This window comes from Bombina bombina, chromosome 4 (genome assembly GCF_027579735.1).
Source record: "Bombina bombina isolate aBomBom1 chromosome 4, aBomBom1.pri, whole genome shotgun sequence".
Taxonomy (NCBI): domain Eukaryota; kingdom Metazoa; phylum Chordata; class Amphibia; order Anura; family Bombinatoridae; genus Bombina; species Bombina bombina.
Window position 1 is genome coordinate 662,151,257 of NC_069502.1, and position 22,421 is coordinate 662,173,677.

At 38.2% G+C, this 22,421-nt stretch overlaps 1 protein-coding gene across 3 annotated transcripts in view; it reads right to left on the reverse strand.

The window, feature by feature from the left end:
- Positions 1–22,421, reverse strand: part of LOC128656690 (heat shock factor protein 2) — a 145,530-nt gene that overhangs the window by 101,187 nt on the left and 21,922 nt on the right. For all 3 annotated transcript variants that reach the window (XM_053710784.1, XM_053710783.1, XM_053710785.1), the window contains exons 2-4: positions 21,865–21,973; positions 19,541–19,662; positions 15,830–15,954 (exon numbers count right to left, since the gene is read on the reverse strand). In XM_053710784.1, coding sequence (XP_053566759.1) covers positions 15,830–15,954; positions 19,541–19,662; positions 21,865–21,973 — 356 coding nt within the window. The remainder of the gene's footprint in view (positions 1–15,829; positions 15,955–19,540; positions 19,663–21,864; positions 21,974–22,421) is intronic.

Genomic DNA, 22,421 nt, shown 5'->3' on the forward strand with positions numbered 1-22,421 from the left:
AGCGAAGAGAGAGAGTCTGCCCCCTACTGGATCCGGTCCCAGATCGGGGGCTACCCCTTCATGCTGTCTTGGTAGCAGCTGCAGGCTCTTTGGCCTGTTTAAACTTGTTCCAGCCCTGGTAAGACTTCCAGGTTGCCTTGGGCTGTGAAACGTTACCCTCTTGCTTTGCAGCTGTAGAGGCTGAAGCGGGACCGCTCCTGAAGTTACGAAAGGAACGAAAATTAGCTTGGTTTTTAGCCCTAAAGGGCTTGTCCTGAGGGAGAGCATGGCCCTTTCCCCCGGTGATTTCTGAAATAATCTCTTTCAATTCTGGCCCGAAAAGGGTCTTTCCTTTGAAAGGGATATTTAATCATTTGGATTTTGACGACACATCGGCCGACCATGACTTGAGCCAAAGCGCTCTGCGCGCCATAATGGCGAAACCTGAATTTTTTGCCGCTAACTTAGCTAATTGCAAGGCGGCATCTGTGATAAAAGAATTAGCCAGCTTTAGAGCCATAATTCTATCCATAATTTCGTCATATGAGGTCTCCGTCTGGAGCGACTCCTCCAGCGCCTCAAACCAGAAAGCCGCTGCAGTAGTTACCGGAATAATGCAGGCAATAGGTTGGAGAAGGAAACCTTGTTGAGCAAAAATTTTCTTTAGTAAACCTTCTAACTTTTTATCCATAGGATCTTTAAAAGCACAACTGTCTTCGATTGGTATGGTTGTGCACTTAGCAAGTGTAGAAACAGCCCCCGCTACCTTAGGCACCGTCTGCCACGAGTCCCGCCTGGGGTCAGTTATGGGGAACATTTTCTTAAAAATAGGGGGGGAACAAAAGGGACACCTGGTCTATCCCACTCCCTAGAAACAATATCCGCAACCCTTTTAGGGATCGGAAACGCATCAGTGTATACAGGGACCTCTAGGTACTTGTCCATTTTACACAATTTCTCTGGAACCACCATAGGGTCACAATCATCCAGAGTGGCTAATACCTCCCTAAGCAATAAGCGGAGGTGTTCCAATTTAAATTTAAACGCTAATGAATCTGACTCTGCCTGATGAGAAACCTTTCCTGGGTCGGAAATTTCTCCCTCAGACATCAAATCCCTCACCCCCACTTCAGAGCGTTGTGAGGGTACATCAGATAAGGTTACCAAAGCTTCAGACTGCTCATAATCTGTTCTTAAAACAGAGCTATCGCGCTTTGCAGGAAAAACTGTCAGTTTTGGATAGAAAGGCCGCAAGGGAATTATCCATGACTGTCGCTAGTTGTTGCAATGTAACAGGGGCAGACGCGCTAGAGGTACTAGGCATCGCTTAAGCGGGCGTAACTGGTTGCGACACATGGGGAGAGGTAGGCGGACTATCCTCATTACCTTCAGTCTGAGAATCATCTAGGGCCACACTTTAAGTGCAACAATATGATCTTTAAAGTGTATAGACATATTAGTGCAATTGGGACACATTCTGAGAGGGGGTTCCACCATGGCTTCTAAACACATTGAACAAGGATTTTCCTTAGTGTCAGACATGTTTAGCAGACTAGTATTAAACACAAGCAGGCTCAGAACATAGCTTACCCTCCCCACATGGGGATCTTGTCAGTCTTCTAGCATTATCTCAGTCTTGTCTAGAAATAAATGACTGAACATACCTCATTGCAGTCAAGCCTGCAAACTGTTCCCCCCAACTGAAGTTTTCTGGTACTCCTCAGTCCTGTGTGGGAACAGCAGTGGATTTTAGTTACAACATGCTAAAATCATTTTCCTCTCAGCAGAATTCTTCATCACTTTTCTGCTAGAGAGTAAATAGTACAAACCGGTACCACTTAAAAATAACAAACTCTTGATTGAAGATATAAAACTACAAATCTAACACCACATTCACTTTACCCTCCCGTAGAGAGACCCTAGTGCTTAGAGCCGGCAAAGAGAATGACTGGGGGGTGGAGCTAGAGGGGGAGCTATATGGACAGCTCTGCTGTGTGCTCTCTTTGCCACTTCCTGTAGGGAATGAGAATATCCCACAAGTAATGGATGAATCCGTGGACTGGATACACCTTGCAAGAGAAATATTATTACAACCAAACCTTGACGACAAGAGGTAAAAAGATAACAGTAATGTATTTCTATCGTACACAATTTGCACCCTGGAAATATAAATCCAAACACTGCCTATGCATTCTTGTGAAACAGTAAATTGTGTTCGCCACAGAATATTTTGCCAGCCAGGAGAAAATATAAATCAGCAAGGTGGGGGAAGGGTAATAATTAGCAATATTGTAAAATTTTCTATATTTTTAAATGTTACTTTAAGTTATCCAAAGAACAAAAATTGATTTAATGATAATTTGAACAGGCTTTGAGGGGGGGGGGGAATAGCTCATTTTAGCTTAAAGGGACATGAAACCCACATTTTTCTTTCATAATTTAGATAAATAGAATTTAAAAAAAGTTTCCAATTTACTTCTATTATCAAATTTTCTTTGTTCTCTTATTCTTTGTTGAAGAGATATCTAGATAGGTAGCCTGCACATGTCTGGAGCACGTAATAACAGGAAATAGTGTTGCCATCTAGTGCTCTTGCAAATGTATAACTTGATTGCAAAACTGCTGCTATATAGTGCTGCAGACAGGTGCATGTGCCTAAATTTACCTTATAATAGAAGTAAATGGAAAAGTTGTGTAAAAATTGTATGCTTTATCTAAATCATGAAAGAATATTTTTTTTTTTTAGGGTTTATGTCCCTTTAATGTTGGCTTAAATTTTAGCTGGCTGGTCAGCAAAATAAGTGTGCCCATTAAATAGGCCCCGGGGATAAAAAAAAGAGCAATCGCATAGTGTAGTACCGGGTCACACCAGGAGAATGATTGAAAAAAGATCCATTTTTCTAAAGGACCAGATTATTTAAAATTAGCAAACTGGTTTACATCCTCAGAACCGGCAAGGTCTATCTTTAGGATAGGAACTAGACACTACTTAGGCACAAGGGTCATGCAGAATGACACAGCCAGCGCCAGATATGTGCTGTGGATAAGCAGAGTCCCAGTGCAAGTTATAATGATGGGATCAGAAACAAATTCATATTAGCTTAGGATAGTTGTAGTTATGTGTGGCTGAGATAAATATCAATTGAAGGTTCTGAGAGCAGCATTAATCTTCAAAAACATTCACAAAAAGGCACCAGGCAGGTTTTATGGTACCACGGTACTGGGGGATTCTCCAGCCCTGCATTATTTTTTTGTGCATAAATATAAAAACTTTTCTTAAAGGGATAGAAAAGTCAAATAAACTTGCATCATAAGAAATATTTAAATTCACTTCATATGGACTTTGCTCTCTTGGCATCCATTGTTGCAAAAAAAAAAAAAAGTGCATATCCTACAACAGTGAAAGCTAACTGCCGATTGGTGCCTCTACACATTTTTCTCTTGTGATTGGTGGTACTGCCCCCCTGGCAGAGGGGTTACTGAGGGGGGCACTAATAGGCATAAGAGGTGGAAGGGAGGCAGTAAAGGAGTGGAGTAGAAGGCTAGTAGGACCTCCAAGAATGATTATCGTAATTTGTGGTGGTTTATCCAAGATGCACAAAGCAAAACAACTTTCTCGCATTGTATTTGAAGTTTTATTGGTCTTTGTCAAGGCTTTGTCAAAGATTTTTCTTCTATGATAGTTCAGATCTATCAGCAACTTTTTCTCACTATGATAAATTACATTTTTGGTTTTGCGAGCATTGTACATTAGAACGGATTATTAACTGCACAGATTAGAATCATTATGATGTAGCAGGAAACACAGTAAAACCATGTTGTGCTTGTTAGAGTAGATTTGTACACAGCCAATTATCTAAGGTTTTTAAGTCTTATCAGAAATAATCTGGGGGTGCACTACATAACACTTTGCTAAGTAAAAACAATTTATGTAAGAACTTACCTGATAAATTCATTTATTTCATATTGACAAGAGTCCATGAGCTAGTGACATATGGGATATACAATCCTACCAGAAGGGGCAAAGTTTCCCAAACCTCAAAATGCCTTTAAATACACCCCTCACCACACCCACACTTCAGTTTAACGAACAGCCAAGTAGTGGGGTGATAAAGAAAGGAGTAAAAAGCATCAAAAAAAGGAATTTGGAAATAATTGTGCTTTATACAACAAATCATAACCACCATAAAAAGGGTGGGTCTCATGGACTCTTGCCAATATGAAAGAAATTAATTTATCAGGTAAGTTCTTACATAAATTATGTTTTCTTTCAAGTAATTGGCAAGAGTCCATGAGCTAGCGACGTATGGGATATTAGTACCCAAGATGTGGAACTCCACAGAAGAGTCACTAGAGAGGGAGGGATAAAAATAATAAACAGCCATTTTCCACTGAAATTAATCCACAACCCAAAATATAAAAGTTTATTCTCATAAATGAAAAGAATAAAAAACTTAAACAAAAGAAGAGGAATCAAACTGAAACAGCTGCCTGAAAAACTTTTCTACCAAAAACTGCTTCCGAGGAAGCAAATACATCAAAACGGTAGAATTTAGTAAATGTATGCAAAGAAGACCAAGTTGCTGCTTTGTAAATCTGATCAACTGAAGCTTTATTCTTAAAAGCCCACGAAGATTGATCTAGTAGAATGAGCTGTAATTCTGAGGCGGGGCCTGACCCGACTCCACATAAGCCTGATGAATCAAAAGCTTTAACCAAGATGCCAAGGAAATGACAGAAGCCTTCTGACCTTTCCTAGAACCAGAAAAGACAACAAATAGACTAGAAGTCTTCCTGAAATCTTTAGTAGCTTCAACATAATATTTCAAAGCTCTTACAACATCCAAGGAATGTAAGGATCTCTCCGAAGAATTCTTAGGATTAGGACACAAAGAAGGAACAACAAATTCCTCTATTAATGTTGTTAGAATTCACAACCTTAGGTAGAAATTTAAATGAAGTCTGCAAAACTGCCTTATCCTGATGGAAAATCAGAAAAGGAGATTCACAAGAAAGAGCAGTTAATTCGGAAACTCTTCTAGCAGAAGAGATTGCCAAAAGGAAAGTAGTTTAATGTGCAAAGAATGCATAGGCTCAAAAGGAGGAGCCTGTAAAGCCTTCAAAACCAAATTAAGACTCCAAGGAGGAGAGATTTGATTTAATAACAGGCTTGATATGGACCAAAGCCTGTACAAAACAGTGAATATCAGGAAGCTTAGCAATCTTTCTGAGAAATAAAACAGAAAGAGCAGAGATTTGTCCCTTCAAGGAACTTGCAGACAAACCTTTATCCAAACCATCCTGAAGAAACTGTAAAATTCTAGGAATTCTAAAAAAATGCCAGGAGAATTTATGAGAAGAACACAATGAAATATAAGACTTCCAAACTTGATAATAAATCTTCTAGAAACAGATTTACGAGCCTGTAACATAGTATTAATCACTGAGTAAGAGAAACCTTTATGACTAAGCACTAGGCGTTCAATTTCCATACCTTCAAATTTAATGATTTGAGATCCTGATGGAAAAACGGACCTTGAGACAGAAGGTCTAGTATTAAAGGAAGTGGCCAAGGTTGGTAACTGGACATCCGAACAAGATACGCATACCAAAACCTGTAAGGCCATGATTGAGCTACCAGCAACACAAATGATTGTTCCACGATGATCTTGGAAATCACTCTTGGAAGAAGAACTAGAGGCGGGAAGATATAGGCAGGTTGGCAACACCAAGGAACTGCTAACGCATCCACCGCCTCTGCCTGAGGATCTCTGGACCTGGACAGGTACCTGGGAAATTTCTTGTTTAGATGAGAAGCCATCAGATCTATTTCTGGAAAACCCCACATCTGAACAATCTGAGAAAACACATCTGGATGGAGCGACCACTCCCCCAGATGTAAAGTCTGACGGCTGAGATAATCCGCTTCCCAATTGTCTATGCCTGGGATATGAACTGCAGAAATTAGACAGGAGCTGGATTCCGCCCAAGAATGTATCCGAGATACTTCTTTCATAGCTTGGGGACTGCGAGTCCCACCCTGATGATTGACATATGCCACAGTTGTGAAATTGTCTGAAAACAAATGAACGGTTCTCTCTTCAACAAAAGCCAAACCTGAAGAGCCCTGAAAATAGCACAGAGTTCTAAAATATTGATTAGTAAACTCGCCTCTTGAGATTTCAAAACCCCTTGTGCTATCAGAGATCCCCAGACAGCTCCCCAACCTGAAAGACTTGCATCTGTTGTGATCACAGTCCAGGTTGGACAATAAAAAGAGGTCCCTTTAACTATACAATGGTGATCTAACCACAAAGTCAGAGAGAGTCGAACATTGGGATTTAAGGATATGAATTGTGATATCTTTGTATAATCCCTGCACCATTGATTCAACATACAAAGCTGGAGAGGTCTCATACGAAAACGAGCAAAGGGGATCGCGTCCGATGCTGCAGTCATGAGACCTAAAACTGCACATAGCCACTGAAGGGAATGATTGAGACTGAAGATTCCGACAAGCTGAAACCAATTTTATTTGTCTCTTGTCTGTTAGAGACAGAGTCATGGACACAATCTATCTGGAAACCTAAAAAGGTGACCCTTGTCTGAGGAATCAAGGAACTTTTTGGTAAATTGATCCTCCAACCATGTCTTTGAAGAAACAACACTAGTTGATTCGTGTGAGATTCTGCAGAATGTAAAGACTGAGCTAGTACCAAGATATCGTCCAAATAAGGAAACACCGCAATACCCCGTTCTCTGATTTCAGAGAGAAGGGCATGGATAACCTTTGAATAGATTCTTGGAGCCGTTGCTAGGCCAAATGGAAGAGCGACAAATTGGTAATGCTTGTCTAGAAAACAAAATTTATGCTTACCTGATAAATTTCTCTCTCTTGTGGTGTATCCAGTCCACGGGTTCATCCATTACTTGTGGCATATTCTCCTTCCCAACAGGAAGTTGCAAGAGGACACCCACAACAGAGCTGTCTATATAGCTCCTCCCCTAACCCCCACCTCCAGTCATTCGACCGAAGACAAGTAAGAAAAAGGAGAAACTATAGGGTGCAGTGGTGACTGTAGTTTTAAAAATAAAAACACCTGCCTTAAAGTGACAAGGCGGGCCGTGGACTGGATACACCACAAGAGAAAGAAATTTATCAGGTAAGCATAAATTTTGTTTTCTCTTGTAAGCTGTATCCAGTCCACGGGTTCATCCATTACTTGTGGGATACCAATACCAAAGCTTTAGGACACGGATGAAGGGAGGGACAAGGCAGGTACTTAAACGGAAGGCACCACTGCCTGTAAGACCTTTCTCCCAAAAATAGCCTCAGAGGAAGCAAAAGTATCAAATTTGTAGAATTTAGAAAAAGTATAAAGCGAAAACCAAGTCGCCGCCTTACAAATCTGTTCAACAGAGGCCTCATGTTTAAAAACCCATGTGGAAGCTACCGCTCTAGTAGAATGAGCTGTAATTCTTTCAGGAGGCTGCTGGCCAGCAGTCTCATAAGCTAAGCGGATTATACTTCTTAACCAAAAAGAAAGAAGTTGCTGAAGCCTTTTGGCCTCTCCTCTTTCCAGAATAGACAACAAACAATGCAGATGTTTGACGAAAATCCTTAGTAGCTTGCAAATAAAACTTTAAAGCACGAACCACGTCAAGATTGTGTAACAGACGTTCCTTCTTTGAAGAAGGATTAGGACACAGAGACGGAACAACAATTTCCTGATTGATATTCTTATTAGATACCACCTTAGGAAGAAACCCAGGTTTGGTACGCAAAACTACCTTATCTGCATGGAAGATCAGATAAGGGGAATCACACTGTAAGGCAGATAACTCTGAAACTCTTCGAGCCGAAGAGATAGCTACTACAACAGAACTTTCCAAGATAAAAGCTCGATAACTATGGAATGCAGAGGTTCAAACGGAACTCCTTGAAGAACTTTAAGAACTAAATTTAAACTCCATGGCGGAGCAACAGGTTTAAACACAGGCCTGATTCTAACCAAAGCCTGACAAAACGCCTGAACGTCTGGAACATTAGCCAGACGCTTATGCAAAAGAATAGAGAGAGCAGAAATCTGTCCCTTTAAGGAACTAGCCGATAATCCCATTTCCAATCCTTCTTGGAGAAAAGATAATATCCTAGGAATCCTGACCTTACTCCATGAGTAACCCTTGGATTCACACCAATGAAGATATTTACACCATATCTTATGATAGATTTTCCTGGTGACAGGCTTTCGAGCCTGAATCAAGATATCAATGACCGACTAAGAGAAACCACGTTTTGATAAAATCAAGCGTTCAATCTCCAAGCAGTCAGACGCAGAGAAATTAGATTTGAATGTACCTTGGAGTAGAAGGTCCTGCCTCAGCGGCAGAGTCCATGGTGGAAAGGATGACATGTCCACCAGATCTGCATACCAAGTCCTGCGTGGCCACGCAGGTGCTATCAAAATCACGAAGCTCTCTCCTGCTTGATCTTGGCAATCAGCTGAGGGAGCAGAGGAAACGGTGGAAACACACAATCTCTAGTGCCCAGGGATCCGACGTCTCTTGCAAAAGCCTGAGCGAAGAGAGAAAGTCTGCCCCCTACTAGATCCGGTCCCGGATCGGGGGCTACTCCTTCATGCTGTTTTAGAGGCAGGTTTTTTGGCCTGCTTCCCCTTGTTCCAAGCCTGGTTAGGTCTCCAGACTGGTTTGGACTGGGCGAAATGTCTCTCTTGTTTTGCATTAGAGGAAGCTGAAGCTGCGCCACTCTTGAAGTTTCGAAAGGAACGAAAATTATTCTGTCCTTAACTTATTGGACCTATCCCGAGGAAGGGCGTGACCTTTTCCTTCAGTAATATCAGAAATTATCTCCTTCAGACCAGGCCCGAAAAGGGTCTGTCTCTTGAAGGGGATGTTAAGAAGCTTAGACTTTGAAGTAACGTCTGCTGACCAGGACTTAAGGCAAAGCGCCCTACGCGCCAGAATGCAAAACCTGAATTCTTAGCCGATAGTTTGGTTAAATGAAAAACGGCGTCAGAGATAAAGGAATTAGCTAACTTAAGAGCCTTAATCCTGTCTAAAATATAATCTAACGGGGTCTAAACCTGTAGAGCCTCCTCAAGAGACTCGAACCAGAAAGCCGCTGCAGCAGTAACTGGGGCAATGCATGCATGCAAGAGGCTGGAGAATAAAAACTTGATGTATAAAAATTTTCTTAAGGAGACCCTCCAATTTTTTATCCATAGGATCTAGGAAAGAACAACTGTCCTCGACGGGGATAGTTGTACGCTTAGCTAGGGTAGAGACTGCTCCCTCCACCTTAGGGACCGTCTGCCACGAGTCCCGTATGGTGGCATCTATGGGAAACATCTTTTTGAAAACAGGAGAGGGAGAGAACGGCACACCTGGTCTATCCCATTCCTAGTAATAATTTCCGAAAACCTCTTAGGGACTGGAAAAACATCAGTGTAAACAGGCACTGCAAAGTATTTGTCCATCTTACACAATTTCTCTGGAACTACAATGGGTTCACAGTCATCCAGAGTCGCTAAAACCTCCCTAAGCAATAAGCGGAGGTGTTCGAGCTTAAATTTAAACGCTGTCATTTCAGAATCAGACTGAAGCAACGCCTTCCCTGAATCTGTGTCACCCACAGATAGAAGCTCTCCTGCCTCGGCTTCTGAGTATTGTGAGGGTATATCGGACACAGGTATTAAAACGTCAGAAAGCTCTGTATTTGTTCTAGCCCCAGAGCTGTCTTGCTTTCCTTGTAACCCTGGCAGTTTGGACAATACCTCTGAGAGGGTAGCATTCATAACTGCCGCCATGTCCTGTAAGGTAAAAGAATTCGATGCACTAGATGTAATTGGCGTCACTTGAGCGGGAGTTATAGGTTCTGACACATGGGGAGAGCTAGATGGCATAATCTCCCTTTTTTCAGTCAGAGAATCCTCTGGAGATAAATCTTTAAGCGCCATAATATGGTCTTTATAGTTTATAAAAATTTCAGTGCATTTGGTACACATTCTAAGAGGGGGTTCCACAATGGCTTCCAAACATATTGAACAAGGAGTTTCCTCTATGTCAGACATGCTTAACAGACTAGTAATGAGACAAGCAAGCTTGGAAAACACTTTAATAAAGGTGAAACAGCAATTAAACAGAAACGTTACTGTGCCTTTAAGAGAAAAAACTAGCACAAACTGCAAAACAGTGTAAAAATATAGTAAAGTCTTCGAAATTTTTACAGTATGTGTAAGGGACTAAAGCAACATTGCACCCACTTGCAAATGGATGATTAACCCCTTAGCCCCCAAACCGGATTTAAAAAACATCAACCACCGGTAAAAGACAGTTGAGCACCTTGCCACAGCTCTGCTGAGGCTCCTACCTGCCCTCACATACGATTTAGTGAAGAAATAAACCCTTTATGATGGTCCTCAGATGCCAGAGGACTCCTCTAGGGAAGCTGGATGTCTCAGTCTGAAGGAAACTGCGCATCTAGAGCACGAAAATAGGCCCCTCCCACCATGTACTGGATGTCAGAGGGGCCTTAAGAAAATACTTCTAGGAGTATCTGACTAGCCATGTGGAAAACTAGGCCCCAAATAAAGACTTATCTCCCTCAGAGAAAAAACGTTCTATTTATGAAAACATTTAAACGTTTTGTAACTAAGTAATATGAGTATTAACATGAGTATTACCCTGTTTTGTAAGCATGATCCCAGTCGTTAAATCACTGCATCTAGCTTACCTCAAATACACAAGGCTCTGTCAGCATTTTCTAGAACTTATTCATCTCTCTAGAAATAAAAATACTGAACATACCTCAAAGCAGGTAATCTGCAGACCGTTCCCCCCAACTGAAGTTTTCCCATACTCTTCAGTTATGTGTGAGAACAGCAATGGACCTTAGTTACAAACTGCTAAGATCATCAATTTCCAGGCAGAATTCTTCTTCTAATTTCTGCCTGAGAGTAAAACAGTACAACGCCGGTACCATTTAAAAATAACAAACTCTTGATTGAAGGTAAAACTACACCACATATCTCTTGAGACTTCCTATCTTGTCGAGAGTTGCAAGAGAATGACTGAAGGTGGGGGTTAGGGGAGGAGCTATATAGACAGCTCTGCTGTGGGTGTCCTCTTGCAACTTCCTGTTGTGAAGGAGAATATCCCACAAGTAATGGATGAACCCGTGGACTGGATACACCTTACAAGAGAAAAGAGAATCTCAGAAACTGATAGTGGTCTGGATGAATCGTAATATGAAGATATGCATCCTGTAAGTCTATCATGGACATATAATGACCTTGCTGAACAAAAGGCAGAATATTCCTTAGTCACCATTTTGAAAGTTGGCACTCTTAAAAAACTATTCAAAATTTTCAGATCCAGAACTGGCCTGAATTAATTTTCTTTCTTTGGGACAATGAATAGATTTGAATAAAACCCCAGACCCTGTTCCTGAACTGGTATGATTACCCCTGAAAGCTACAGGTCTGAAACACACTTCAGAAAAGACTGAGCCTTTACTAGATTTGCTGGGATGCGCGAGAGAAAAAAAATCTTCTCACAGGAGGTCTTTCTCTGAATCCTATTCGGTACCCTTGAGAGACAATACTCTGAATCCATTGATTTTGGACAGAATCTGCTCAAATACTTTGAAAGAATCTTAATCTGCCCCCTACCAGCTGAGCTGGAATGAGAGCCACACATTCATGCAGACTTGGGGGCTGGCTTTGGTTTCTTAAACGGCTTGGATTTATTCCAACTTGAAGGTTTCCAATTGGAACCAGATTCTTTGCGGGAAGGATTGGGTTTCTGCTCCTTATTTTGTCGAAAGGAATGAAAACGGTTAGCAGCTTTAGATTTACCCTTAGGTCTTTTATCCTAAGGTAAAAAATTCCCTTCCCCCCAATAACAGTTGAAATAATTGAATCCAACTGAGAACCAAATAAATTATTACCTTGGAAAAAAAGAGATAGTAATCTAGATTTAGATACCATGTCAGCATTCCAATATTTAAGCCACAAAGCTCTTCTAGCTAAAATAGCTAAAGACATAGATTTAACATCAATTGTGATGATATAAAAAATGGCATCACAGATAAAATGATTAGCATGTTGAAGCAAGCGAACAATGCAAGACAAATCAGGATCCGTTTCCTGTTGCGCTAAACTTTCCAACCAAAAAGTTGATGCAGCTGCAACATCAGCCATAGAAATGGCAGGCTTGAGAAGATAGCCAGAATATAAATAAGCTTTCCTTAGATAAGATTCAAGTTTCCTATCTTAAGGGTCCTTAAAGGAAGTACTATCTTCCATAGGAATAGTAGTACGTTTGGCAAGAGTAGAAATAGCCCCATGAACTCTGGGGATCTTTTCCCAAAACTCCAAACTAACTGCTGGCAAAGGATACAATTTTTTAAACCTTGAAGAAGGGATAAAAGAAGTACCAGGCCTATTCCATTCCTTAGAAATCATATCAGAAATAGCATCAGGAACTGGAAAACCCTCTGGAGTAAGCACAGGAGGTTTATAAACAGAGTTTCACTTGTTTTAATATCAAGAGGACTAGTTTCCTCAATATCCAACGTAATCAACACCTCTTTTAACAAGGAACGAATATACTCTATTTTAAATAAATAGCGTCAATATCTGAGGTAGGATCTTCTGAATCGTATAATCTTCATCAGAGGAGGATAATTCAGTATGTTGTCGGCCATTTGAAATTTCATCAACTTTTAAAAGACCTTTTACGTTTATTAGAAGATGGGATAGCAGACAAAGCCTTCTGAATCGAATCAGCAATAAAATATTTTATATTCACAGTGATATCATGTACATTAGATGTTGAAGGAACAACAGGCATTGTACTTTTACTGATGGATACATTCTCTGCATGTAAAAGCTTATCATGACAACTATTATAATCTCCACAAATTTACAACAGATACACTTAGCTTTGGTAGAACTGTTATCATTAAGCTGAGTTCCAACAGTGGTTTCTGAGACAGGATCAGATTGAGACATCTTGCAAATGTAAGAGAAAAAACAACAACATATAAAGCAAAATTATCAATTTCCTTATATGGCAGTTTCAGGAATGGGAAAAAAATGCAAACAGCATAACCCTCTGACATTGAAAAAGTCAAGAGGCACATAGGAATAGGGTTTTAAATAATGAAATTATTTGGCGCCAAGTATGACGCACAACGCAAAATGAAACTTTTTGGCGCTAACAACATCTGGAAATTACACACTCGTGTCATTGCAGACGCAACCTTGTGCAAGGAACTCAGCGTCAACTAAGACGCCGGAAATTACGAACTTGCGTCACCGGACGTACCTTCGCGCCAAAATTTTTTTCTAATATACATAAACCTGACTCATGGCAAATATAAGTACAATACATATATTTAGAACTTTACATTAATACATAAAGTGCCAAACCATAGCTGAGAGTGTATTAAGTAATGAAAACATACTTACCGAAAGACACCCATCCACATATAGCAGATAGTCAAACCAGTACTGAAACAGTTATCAGTAGAGGTAATGGAATACGAGAGTATATCGTCGATCTGAATAAGGGAGGTAGGAGATGAATCTCTACGACCGATAACAGAGAACCTATGAAATTGATTTCACGTGAGGAAAACCATTGCATTCGATAGGTGATACCTTCCTTCACATCCCTCTGACATTCACTGTACTCTGAGAGGAATCGGGCTTCAAAATGCTGAGAAGCGCATATCAACATAGAAATCTAGCAAAAACTTACTTCACCACCTTCATAGGAGGCAAAGTTTGTAAAACTGAATTGTGGGTGTGCTGAGGGGTGTATTTATAGGCATTTTGAAGTTTGGGAAACTTTGCCCCTCCTGGTAGGATTGTATATCCCATACGTCACTAGCTCATGGACTTCAATTACATGAAAGAAATACATTTTCTACAAATTTGACTTATTGCTGCAGTAGTACAACTACGCTCCATGTAAAGCTATCATCTCCAGATCACCAACTATTTAAGACCCCTATAGTACTGAGTGACATGAAACCAGAGATTGGGAAACTGGAATAACTTCATCAAGCTCATCTATCGGATTAATAGTGAAGTAATTACTAAATGTTGTTTAAGATTCTTGCATAATGACTATACATTTTAAAAAGCTGGTATCAAAAGATAATACAGTCTAAAGCATTTATTTTACAATTATATCCTTTATATTATCATTAACTTTATTAGAGGTTTTGCACTGTTGGTCTGATTATTATATATATTTTTATGGGTTCGGTTAGGGAGTTGACAATGGCAAGTTTATAGAACCAAGGGGGCAGTGACCTGAAAAAGTTGGGGAACCACTGCTATAAATCATTTGCTGTTTTCATTAACAACTAGCAAGGACTAGTGGGGGGGGGGGGGGAGAGAATACTACAGTATTTTTAATGGGACAGTACATACCTTGTAATTACAAGTCATTTCTGTTGTCTAGCTGTAGACTAACATGTCAACCAAGTCTAAATGTTTTTTTTTAGAAATAAAGTAATTTTTCCTGCAGGCATCAAAGCGAACCATGGTCATTATGTTAGTATAAAGTGCATTGTTTTGCCGTTATCAGTTAAAACCAGTCAGGGATAGATATGTAGCAGAGTTATGCTTGAGAAGTCAGCAGGGTGCATTTCAAAGAGAATTCTAAAACCCACCATTTTCAGAGGCAAATTACATAAAAAGGGGCGAAAATAAACAATGAAAGTATATTGCAAAGATGTTTCATTATGCATACCTAAACACTTTATATCATATATAAAATGATGATACACTACCTTAACCATTAAAAAGGAACATTACATTGGCAAGCAGCTGTGATGAGTTTGTGGCATTCAAAGCTGTAGCAGGAACATCCTTTCAAATAGACTAGGACTTTCTCTCACCCCCTCCCATTAGAATGTTTATTTTTACAGCTCTGGTTAGCTATCGTTTCTATATTCAGTACTGTTGTACTGAGATCAGCTATTTTAAATACAAGCTATATGTTAGCAATTTAATATACTCCAGTTGGCAAAACAGATAACTGGGGACACAAACTAGAAAAAAAAATGTATTGATTAATGTCCCTTTAAATAAAAGCCCTGCCTACGGGATGTGAGCAAACTGTCAAGCTATATACTTTTTAACACAAAGAACAATTTACACATCAGTGTTTTTTTGTAAATTATTAAATGTGCAAATTTTTTATTTAACCCCTTAAGGACAGAGGTTTTCCAGTTTTCTTAAATGATAGGCAATTTTGGCATTTTTCCTTAGTATTAGTTACATCATGAATATCTGCTGTCTTGTAAGGAGTTTTCTTTATAACCATTTCTACAAAACTAGTGTAGCTAAAGACAAATAACTCCAAACGTATTCAATTGGTTGTTCTGATTTTAGGAATACCATGTCTAGGTTTCCATGAAATTTATAGCAAAAATAGGCCAATTACAAGGATAAACTTGTTGTTTAGAGCTAAAATATGCTATGCTTGTACTGTAAGCTTAAAAAAAAAAAAAGTCATAACAGTAAAAAAATGACATGCTCTAATTTGTTATAACCCAATCAAGTAGCGCTAGTCGGGGGTTAAACACTCAGAAGTGTAAGGTCTATAGTCTTAAAATGGCATGCTCTAATAAATAAGAGCATGTCATTTTTCTACTATGTTGTCCCTTTAATAGCTATCAGCCAATTCAAAAAGGCTACACAAAAGTATATATTTGGAAAAACTAGACACCTAAGGGTATTTATCTATGGCTTCTGTCATTAAGGGGTTAATTAAAGTGTTATATACCCTTTACTATACTGAACTTTCCTACCTCTTTAAAGATTCCACAGTTGAATCAATTGCATCTTGCCTTCCTTGCAGCTGATGAAGGAAAGTCAGTATTTTGGGCATATCTTCTGGTTCAGGTTTAGTGTCCTCCATACGTGGGACAGAAACCTGGTAAAAAATTAATAGTAACATACGTAATTGCACATTAGATTTCTGGGAGTGGTGAGGAATGAGTTTCAACAGACTGTCACACACTAAATAAAAATGATGGGATAAGGTGGTAAAGGTACCTGCCAAGCACATGCCAGTTACACATTTGAAATCTTAAACATCTAATTTTACCACAATATAATTTATATTTAGACAAAACAGTAAAATATTTTATAATCAAATCCATTTATTTATTAAAAATTATGTAAAACATTTTTCTTTCAACAAGCTTTATAAAATGTACTAAAATCAAAAAGATGAACCAACATGATACATTGTTCTTAATTTAACACATAATTACAGTCAGACATAACGGTGATGTATGAACCATCTGGAAATCAGCATCCAGCATTTGATGGAAGAGACCGGCACCTGGCCCCTGCAACAGTCCTCAGAGTTCAATTCCCAATGAGCATGTAGTTACTTTTTCTTTTTTATCCCTTATTCATAACCTCTTAAACAGTTGAATAAAGATTATTCATTATGGATACTAGATTAGCCATGTTTGACCAACAACACTATACAGATGCTCTATACGTTCTATATCAGGAGGGAGGTTGGTAAAGAAAAAAAAAAAGGGGGGGGGGGGAGGATGGGACGGAAAGATTCAGGGTGGAATACCGTGAGAATAGATCATGGAAAAGTCTCCTAATAAAACTGTTAAATATTCCCTAAATGGGGGCTTAGAACTATGAGGAAGTAATATCTATAGTCGTTTTCCTTCCCACATGAGTAACATAACTTCATAAAGTTCTCTCTTTCCAATCTTAAAATAGTGATAGGTCTCCCATAGTAAAAGCTCTGTGACCCTAGCCTTCCTCCACTCAGGTGTGCTTGGGGGCGTTTGGGTTTTCCAAAGCCTGGGAATAGCTCCCTTCTAAAATATAAAACGCTTGGTTCAGGGGTGAGGATCACACCCTGGACTTTGCTCATTTCGGCAAAAAACTCTTCCCAGGTGCCTAATTTTGGGCAATGCCACTATATGTGAAGTCCCCTCTTCCCTGCTAGAATGGTAGAATGGGGATACATACGTTTTAGTCTGCCCGGTGTCGAGCACCATCTACTCAGAAATTTAAATTGGTAAGTAAAACACTGATCCAAATTTAGTAAGCAAAACTTGAATCCACTTAACGGTATACAATAAACAAATAAGATTCAAAGAACCCTGCTTCTTCGGCTGATTTTCATAGCAGTATTCATGACAAATATGAACATATAAAGCAAACCTTTCTTTGAGGTAATTCAAATAACATTAAAAAAAAAAAATCAATGGAATTGTATACAAAACACGGATACATCTATTACCAAATGTCATAACCTCAAGTAATAAACAATGATCTGGTAAAATAATGTATATATGTATTTTTTTTTAGCAATATTTAGGAAATATTACACAATGATGTAGAGAAGATGCAAGATATTATATATATATATATATATATATATATATATATATATTTTTATATAATAATCTATAATAATTTTCTGCATGTCTGAGGACGAGCTTTTGTGGCTCGAAAACGTTCACACATTAAAGTGGGATTACTACTAAGACCTTTGGAGTGCGCGTTTCTTCAGGATTATGCTTTGTTTTTCGCTGCACCCAGGATCGCCGCGATTTTAAAACCACAAGGAGCCGCGTTTTTTCCTACATAAAAAATTCAGTTAGAAGTGGCTGTAATGCATTGATTTATTTGTGATTTCTTGCAAACCAGCTCCATCTAGTGGTTACTTTTAGCACACATTTGTAAAATGGCTCATTTACTTTCACTTTCTGTTCTGAGAAGCAGCCGATCAATCTAGAAATCTAAAAGCAGAGCCCATGCAGGAATGAAGAGCAGAGAAAGCCACTTACTTATATTTCCCCCTAGGGACGTCTGCAGTCAGAAACTTAGGTTATGTAAACATTATGGAACCTCCCACACAATCTCCTGCTCTCTGAGAAACGGCTTAAATACATAGCAGATGCAGTTAACCCCACTGCTCCCAAAAAGGCTAAAACTGCAGTCCCCTCTGCTATTAGCTGCTGGGTTAACTTAACTGCATCTACAATGTATTTTATATCAGCAAGGCACAGCATTTTTTAAAGGAGCAGCCCCCCACCCCTACTGCTATATGCCTGTAATGGATTCCTGGACAGGAGCAGGGCTCATTTTCAGTCAAATAAATGTTTAAAAAAAGAAGAAAAAAAATAATAATAATAATAATAATAAATATATATATATATATATATATATGTGTGTATGTATGTGTGTGTGTGTGTGTCTGTCTTACACTGCTTCATTTGTTAATCTTACCACTATCCACAGTTAGAATGACTGTCCAAAAAAACATGAGAATGTTGTGTGTCATAAGACCTAATAACTGGCTAGTGGCTATTATTTAATCACATCACAGGCAGCAAATTTTATTTTAACTGTTTTGTGGTTTGTATTTTTATGCTCTAAGAGTGTATTGGGCATTGAGAAACATGTACATTAAGATTCTGTAGTGTTAAATAAAACTTTATAATGCAAAATGAAGGTGTTATAGTCATTTTTAAGAAAAACGCTATTAAATCGCAATTGCGTTTTTTTTTATTATTTTTTTTTTTTAAAAATCGCAATTAGTTTTTTTTGCCCATATCTGCCCAGCCCAAATAAATATATATATATATATATATATATATATATATATATATATATATATATATATATATATATATATATATATATATATAAAAAACACACAAAATTCTAGGGTAGATGCTCCTCTCCACAAATAAATTACCACACCCCATCCAAAAACAATATAAATTATCCACTATTAGGGGATATGAAAAAAATAAAATTTGGTTCAGACAAGATTATTATTACTATCGGTTTTTGTAGAGCGCCAACAGATTCCACAGCGCTGAGAGCATACAGTAATAATAATAAAAAAAATCTTATTTATTTCTATTATCATATTTTCTTTCTTCCAGTGTTATTCTTTGTTGAAGGGATACCCAAGTAGGCGCCTGGAGCACTAAATGGCAGGAAAATTTGCCATCTAGAGCTCTTGCAAATGGATACCATTCTTATAAAACTTCTGCCATATAGTTCTCCAGACACATACATGCTCCTTAACGTACCTGCTTTCCAACAAAAGATACCAAGAGAACAAATTTGATCATTAAAATTATAAAACACAAATGAAATATAGAAATCCTTAACCTACAGCAACAGCTATTTCACTTACAATATGCATATTTTTGCTATGGAAACGCAGATTGGTTTAGCCCTGGAAAAGTAACTGTTTAAACACAAACTAAATGATTACAATCCAAATGTTTTCTTGCGTTTGGGGCACTGACTGAAAGATGCAGCAACACACTTTTTCCCCCTATTCCAATAAATTATACAACGAGTTTTGTTGTTATATGCTTTTCCAGCTACAATAGAATATATTTCTAAGTTAAAACCTATGTGCCATTTTACACAAGTAAATAAATACTTAAAATAAAAAAAGGGTGTAAAATTCTGACAAGTAATAGAGAGATATTAACTTGCTTTGCAATAGTTACCTTTCTTTTAATTTTTGTGAGTAGTTGTTCCTGTCCACGCTGGAAAAAAGGATGCTGATATTTTCCTGCACCATACTTAAGTGCACCAATCTCATCATCATGCATAACTTTATGAAAGCCATCTAAAAGCAAAACATACTCCTTTTAATCTTTGTGATATGCATAATGAATATCAAAATCTTGTCTCATTCTTACAGATATCTGTAATCACAGAACACCACCACAAAACACTCAAACAACATACTTTTATAAGGTTGCCAGAAACACCATGTACTTACAAGACATTTCCGTGTGCCACTATATAAGAATAGCTTATCAGCCAAGTCTCCGCATTTTTAAAACAAACATTCTTTTTACTGCAATTGTTTTTCTATAGCTAAACTCTACGCACCATTTATCATATTTGGAGGAACCCTTAGAGCCTACAATTTAAAACTATCAAAACCTAGACTACTCAGAGTTTAACCACCAATACTGCTTGGGACTTGCAGAGCACTGCTGGTCCTGAGTGGAAAATGCAGTTGATCCAATCAGCAGCACTAGTTACACATCTGAATCGTGTGACTAATGCTGCTGATTGGATCAGCAGTGCTTTCCACTCAGCACCAGCAGTGTTTCTGCAAGGATTTCTACTGTGCATGGGGTTAAACGCACAATAATCTAGGATCAATAGCCTTAAATTTACATGCTAAAGGATAACTGCATATTTGCATAATTTTCTTTTTTTATTTATTTTTTTACTATAAAGGCCCTTTAAAGAGACACTAAACCCAAATTATTTCTTTCGTGATTCAGATAGTGCATGCAATTTTAAGCAACTTTCTAATTTACTCCTATTATCACATTTTCTTCATTCTCTTGATATCTTTATTAGAAAAGCAAGTATGTAAGTTTAGATGCCGGCCCATTTTTGATGAACAACCTGGGATGTTCTTGCCGATTGGTGGATTAATTTAACTGACCAATAAAGAAAAGCTGTCGAGGGATTCTGAACCAAAAAATAGCTTAGATGCCTTTTTCAAATAAAGATAGTAAGAGAACGAAGAAAAATTGATAATAGGAGTAAATAAGAAAGTTGCTTAAAATTGCATGCTCTAACTGAATTACGAAAAAAAAATTTGGGTTCAGTGTCCCTTTAATATAATTTTGCTAAGTAAGTATAAAGTGAATGTAAAGTTTGATGAGAAAGTACCAGTTTTTTTAAAAAAATACTTTTTAAAAACAGGGGCACTTTCATTCATTAAACTTTACATTTAAGCAAATATTTTAAGATATTTACCTTTTCCTTATGACAACAGACCAGCAGTCTTCCTCCCGCTACTCTTGCTTTACTTAGCACAGAAATGACGAATCCGGCTTCTTCCAATCGCTGCATGCACCCCAAGGCGTTCAGCTTGCGAGGCCACGCAATGATAGGAGGAAGCCGGATTCGTCATTGATATGCTAAGTACAGCAGGGGCTGCAGGCGGAGGACCGCCAGTCTTCTGTCATAAGGAAAATGGTAAGTATTTAAAAAAAACACCACCAAAAAAAAACGCTTAAATGTAAAGTTTAATGAATTAAAGTGCCCCTGTTTTTATGAGTATTTTTAAAAACCGGGCACTTAATTAAACTTTACGTTTTACTTTAAAGGGCCATAATACCCAAATGTTTAAACACTTGAAAGTGATGCAGCATAGCTGTAAAAAGCTGACTAGAAAATATCTCCTGAACATCTCTATGTAAAAAAGAAAGATATTTTACCTCAAAAGTTCCTCAGTAGCCACATCCCATTGTAAAGGATTTCTAAGCAGCATTTTAGTGTGTCTGTCCTGGGACAGCTTAGGGGATGAGCCTTGTGAACTCTCATATTTCGCCAATCAGATAAAGGAAGCTTACTATGAAATCTCATGAGAGTTAAGTCAAATCTCATGAGATCACAGTAAGAGTTCATGACCTCAGCACTGCTGATGCTGATTGGCTGCTGTTCATTTCTTCATTTTTTTTTATTTTTACCTGCAGCTGGGAGCAGCTGAGTATAACTTTTTACACAGAACTTACTCTGCTGAGCTGAGGAGATTGTGAGGTAAAATATCTTCCTTTTTTACATAGAGATGCTCAGATGATATTTTCCTGTCAGCTTTTTACAGTTATACTGCATCAGTTTCAAGGGATTTAGCATATGAGTATTATGTCCCTTTAAGTTAAAGAAGAAGTGCAATATTTAGTGATCCATTTTTTGGATCATATACAGATACTCATATTCTGAGAAGTAAATTACAGAACTAACACAATCACCCTAATCTGTTATGAGTAAGATAAACACAGATGCATTGAATACTTACACCAGTTGAGCTGCCTGACAAAGCTGGCCATGTTGCTATGTTTGAAATGCCTAGGAAGGATTTCTTTTGCAAATCTTTCTTCATCCAGCACAATAAAGCTAGCTCCATCCTATATCCAAACATAAAAACAAATAATATCATACACTGAAACATATAGATCCTGTGTTTTTTTTTAAATATTGCTTCAAAGAAATGAGAAGGCGTGTACAGAGCAGAAGCGGGGATGACATTTATATATACACACACACATACTTTTGATCTGATGAAAGAGTTCACATCTCTGAAACTTCATCTAATAAAGATGACTTTTGCTGTAAAATATCCTGAGTGTTTTGGGACTCTATACACACACACACACACACACACACAAACATATATATATATATATATATATATATATATATATATACACACATACATATATACATACATACACACACACACATATACACAGAGAGAAGTGCACCCACAGGAACGAACAACCAGCTCAATACCATTGTTAGCCTGTTCTATGGCGTTTTACCACCTGGGTGCAACTTCTTTTAGCCCAGTAATAC